At 36.8% G+C, this 5378-nt stretch overlaps 1 protein-coding gene across 1 annotated transcript; it reads right to left on the bottom strand.

Moving 5' to 3' along the window:
• Positions 1–282: 282 nt before the first annotated feature.
• LOC148161099 (SUN domain-containing protein 3-like) lies at positions 283–2252 on the bottom strand. The gene is made up of 7 exons (XM_088007492.1): positions 2198–2252; positions 2008–2075; positions 1790–1925; positions 1591–1706; positions 1282–1455; positions 1096–1185; positions 283–408 (listed from the first exon to the last, which is right to left on the bottom strand). The coding sequence occupies exons 1-7, from the start codon at positions 2250–2252 to the stop codon at positions 283–285; spliced, it is 765 nt and encodes a 254-aa protein (XP_087863618.1).
• Between the last annotated feature and the right edge of the window lie 3126 nt (positions 2253–5378).

The raw sequence follows: 5378 nt of genomic DNA, 5'->3' as shown, positions 1-5378 counted from the left end.
GCGTACAGGCGCCAAGATAGGGGGCAACAAGTATGCCCACTCCTGTCCGGCGCCTCTCACCGTGGGCAACTCCAGAGTAGAATGTCCAGCCCCTCTCAGGGAGACTGGTTCCAGAACCAGAGCCATGCGTCAAGGTGAGACCGACTATTCCTAGCTGGAACCTCTCAGCCTCACACACCAGCTCCGGCTCCTTCCCCACCAGAGAGGTGACATACCACATTCTGATGTTTCCTGTCTGATTCACCTCCACATTCACCTACCTCTGTCTGTACTTGCTACCCTTTATTTACCGTCTTCTGGTGCAAACTTTCCATGAACCCGGAAGTCATAGACACAAGTATGCTTCACATGGCCCCAGTTGCTACTGATGTCTAACTTTATGTAGCGGAAAGCTGCTCTTCTGTGGCTCTGTAATGACAAAATCATATGTTAGCTGAATATCAAATCGGTAAAGCTACATAAGAAGTTTAATTACATGCATTCACTGTTTTGATATTGCAAAGGCCAGCAAGATTTCTAATATTTCTTGAATATTTTCCATCTTCCCATTTAACAACCACAAATTTCAACGAATTTGATATTTTATGTGATAGACCAACAGAACATAACACATAATAGTGAAGCGGATGCTGATGATGTGAGGGTGGTCTTCATTAGCAGATGGACAGAGCTATAAATACAGACCAGTCCTTGAAGGCAACCTGCAGAAGACTTAAAAACTGGGTGGACAGTAGGACAACAATCCTAAACATACAGTCAGCAATACAATAGGAAGGTTTAGATGAAGCATCTTATATGATAGGTGTAGTCAAAGTCCAGACATAAATCCAAAACAGAATCTGGCAAGACTGAAAAAATTTAATTTTTAGATGCTCTGCATCCAGTTTGACCGAGATTAGCCTACTTTGTTTTCATGTAGAATTTTTTATCCGATTCACAAATATGAGCTACTTTCTGTTAGCATGTTTCTGTTATCATGTCCCAATAGAATGTTTGTATTTTAAACATTGAAGCACTGAAAAGTTCAATAGCTATAAATATGTTGCAAAATGATTAAGCAAAGTAGCTAAACAAAAGTAATTGGGATAAACGTACCGGTAGCTCAAAGGTCTGAAGCGGCTCTCCATTCTCGTCGTACAGAAAGGTTCCCAGGTGAGTCCACTCCTGTTCGGGATCCCTCATTCCCTGCAAAACAAAATTAGACATTATAAATGTCTTTATAAATATCTCTGAAAGTTAGACTGAGTGTTGCTGTTTAATATTCAGATACTTGTGGCTTACATAGACAGAAAACTCCTTGGGAGCACTCCAGGAGTTGCCAGTCGGGGACAACATTTTAGGCAGATGACCCAAGGTTACATGACTGACAACAACTCTGTGGGACAGGGCGATGGATAAATGTCCCTGGGACCCTTCAAATGCCCAGCACTCTCCTGGTTGTAGGCGAGTCCTCCCCTGAAGAGAAGAAGAGTTCAAAGTTTCAGTGGGATGTTAAAATAATAAACAAAAAGCCTTCTAAATATTGCATCATATAGAAATACCATTCTGCTTCATATTCATGTTACATTATGATCATAGTTCATGTCATACCTGGAGAACAACGTCTGGTGTGACTGACGGCATTTGTAACGCAATTCCAAACCAATTTAGGGTCTGTCTTTGTTTGGGATGTACAGCTGATGGCATATAGGATAACACCTTTGCTCCTGTTTTCAAACACACACAGAAAATGAATTAAAATCATCTAAGCCTGAAACATTCAGTCAGATTTATGATAGTAATGACTTACCTTGTGATTTCAAAGCAAAGTTGGCCATCGTATCTGCCAACGGAAAAAGGTAGCCAACCTTGTTCTGAAGGACACCCATCCCCTCCTTCGCTTTCTGAATTTGTCTGTCCTCATCTTCACATTCTGGGCCCGAAACCTAAACACAATTGAAGTTAGATGTTTGGTCATATCACTGCAGAGGACATTCATATAAGGGTTTTGATTAACAGAAAGCTTACTGCGTTTATGATGGAGGGCGAAGAAACCGCAGGCTCCATCGTCAAAGGAGCAATAATGGTGGTAAATCCTGACAAATATGGAGAAATGAGAAGAAGGTGACAGGATTAGTGACACTGCTTTCAGACTAAAAACTCTCTACAAAACTTAGAAATATTGGTGCTTGGCTATTTGTAGAAGAAAATCTTTTACCGTAAAACAAGGCGAGGAATATGACGCTGACAAAACAATGTTTCAGCGTGTACATCAACAGGCCCCTGTTGATGCTGCTGCTGTTGGTGTTGTTTGTTGATGAGGTCTTTCTTCTTTCTTCTTACTTACCCAGGAAGTCACCACTGAGAATAAGAATCTATTATTCCAGGGAGACTTGGGTTATTATTCAACATAATCACATTGCAAACACAAACTTTGTAAAAAATTTTGAACAGCCATACTTAGTTCCACATCTCTTTTGATCTGAGTTTGCAATTTTAATTTATGTGCGGTATTGTTTTCCTATGCTGTAAATTAACCCTTCCTGCATAGCCTCGTTTTTAATTTTCCCATCATATATTTTTAAGTTAGTTTGGATTTGCTTTCAAACTAAGGTCCTTCAGGTCCTTTTCTCTGTAATTTACTGCTTGCTGTAAAGTGCATATAAAAAATACTCACTCCCCCTGAATGTTTTATCATTTTACAGCTTTTTCATCAAAATTGGACATTTTTGTCATAAAAAATATACTAAAGATCTTATAATGTCAATGTGAAAACTAACCTATTTAAAAATAATAATCAAAAAATATTTGACCTAAAATAAATGGCTGCATAAATATTCACGCCCTTTAAAAGTGACTGACCTAATTCAAAGAAGGTCCAGCCAACATTAAAGGTTTATTTTGTAATTTTTTTTTTTTGTCACACAAGCCAAATTTTGTAATATATTATTTATTTCAACATTCAAGGGGATAAATACTTTTTATAGACACTGATCACTTGAATTTCTCTACTGTGTCTATTCCTAACTCTGATTCGTAACTAAGCGACATCGGAAGGCAGTTGTGATGTCAGAATGGAACATACATCACAATCATAATTTAGAGGCATCAGAATTTGAGGGCTGAAAAATATACTGCTACAGAAGATTTCTTCCTTCTCACTGTTATCAAAGATGCAGAAAATCGAAAAATCAACAGTCCTGACATCTTGAATCTTTACATAAAAGAAGCAAAACTATTCCATTTCAAACTGAAAAAAAAATGTTTCGAACCAACAATCTTAATTAAAAAATCACTAATAATTCTGTCAAACCAATATCTTTCCAAAATTGTGATCTAGTTATCCTTGATAACTATGCCAAGAAAATACTTACGTTCCATCGTTGTATTTCTACTGTATTTCAGTTGAAATTAAGTAAAACTCTCTTGAACTCTTGGACGTGTCTCTTCTCCGATATCCGCAAAGCACAAATGAGAAAATTCTGCCAAAAATTCCTCCTTTAATGACAAAAATCCAAGACCCTTGTGATGAATGCATGGGTCTTAAATCAAAGCTTCTTGGAAGTTCCATGGGTCTGATGTCATCATCAGCAAACACAATGGAATTTATGTGTTGATTTAACATAATGCAGCTTTAAATACTTAAAATGACTAAAATCATGCTTAGTTAGTAAGTTTATTAGTAAGCAGTAAATAAAACATGTTTATCATGTTTAATTATCTATGGTGATTTAAAAAAAAACATATTGTTACAGCAGATGACTCTCTTATTAACCTAAATATTTAGGTTAATAAATATGTATTAACTTAAATATTTTAGGTTAATAAAAGAGTCATATAAGTGGTTTTCTTTGGCTTGTTGTGTCTGTATTCTTTTACGTTTCTCAATTCCAGTTCTCAGGCTCTCAGACATTTGGGTATTAGTTGTATGTAGATAGACTATATCTAATTTCTAGGGCTTAAACTTGTTTCCATGTGGCAATTGGGGTTAGTTAATTGTCGCTAATTAAGGCCCTTGATTGTGGGAGGTGCCCCATGATTGCAGCCACCTGGTTGGTATTTAGGGAGCACTGATCCACTCTTTGGCAGGTTTTTTTTTCAGCCTCAACAGACGCCAAGGTCCAGACAGAGGACCCAGTCCAGAGAGTGGACACCAGGCCCAGAGGAGGGTTCCAGCCTCAAGGTAGACATCAGGTCCAAGAGGGAGAGATCCAGGCTCAGAGAAGATCCGGACCCAAAGGCAGAGCTGGAGCCGATGCCTGTTGACTTCTTGGGGTGATGCCCATTTCCCTAGACATCATATTTTTTAAATAAATGCCTCTAAAAGGCTTAAAATGCTGGTGGTTGTCGTGTCCTCCTTGTTTCTTGTTGCGGCCATCCGAGCCAGACCGTAACATTGAGGAATTTTAATAAAGGAGGTACTTGAATCAATCGAGGGATCGTTTCAGCCTCTATTCCTAGAGGTATGGTAACCTTTGAATTCCAGTTATATTTGAAGTCTCTGAAATGTATTGAATCATATGAATACCCTGGCTGAATTATTAATGGAATTGCCCATATGAATCCTCTTGTTGGAACTTAAGTTATTTTATTATTTATGTTTTCTTTATAAATATTACTTTGTATTTCCATTTCTAAATCTGCCTCTACTACGCCCTCTACAAAGGTACACTGTTGTAATTGCCTTACTTGTTTGTGCTTACTTTGTTTAAATACAGTTTAAAAAAAAGGTCTTCCAACGGAATTGTTTTTTAACAAAACTTTATTGTAGAAATCTTGATATCTTGCAGTCAACGATTATACTAAAAGAAAGAAAAAATGGCTTTCAGAATGACATGAAACCCATATGACACAGCAGGTGATTAATATTAGAAAATAAAATAATCATAAAGCGTAATAGACTGAACAGCTGATATTATTGTACAGGGTCTTAATCATTAAATGGATAAAAGTAAAAAAAACAAACAGGATAAACTACTACAGAGCAGAGCAGCATTATTTGTCTCAATCATTTTCAGAGTTGAACAGAAGTGAGATTTCTTTTAGGTAGCGTTGAAGATTGGGGGTAATTTTCAAAAATTTACATTTGTGTGTGTATATTTGGCCATAGTGATCAGGTTGCTAATTATATATTCAAATTTTGTGTCCGAAATATAAATGCCAAATTTAATATTGTTCTAAGTTATACAATTTAACTTTTACTTTTGCTTTTAACTTTTGCTTTTGGGGGCAAAGGGAATTTTAAGTAGCTGCATTTAATTTTTTCACATACACTAAAAGAAATTCTTCAAGTATATTTCTTCTCAATGGGGAAGGAAAAGTCTTTTGGTTGATGATTGTTTTTAAAACTTTATTGTTGCAGTTTTTGTCTGTAAAAATGTTGTCCTGGATAAACAGTG

The sequence above is a fragment of the Poecilia mexicana genome, unplaced genomic scaffold, assembly GCF_051168715.1.
Source record: "Poecilia mexicana isolate PSO_F unplaced genomic scaffold, ASM5116871v1 scaffold_1, whole genome shotgun sequence".
NCBI lineage: Eukaryota > Metazoa > Chordata > Actinopteri > Cyprinodontiformes > Poeciliidae > Poecilia > Poecilia mexicana.
This window is presented reverse-complemented; position numbering and strand designations above follow the sequence as displayed.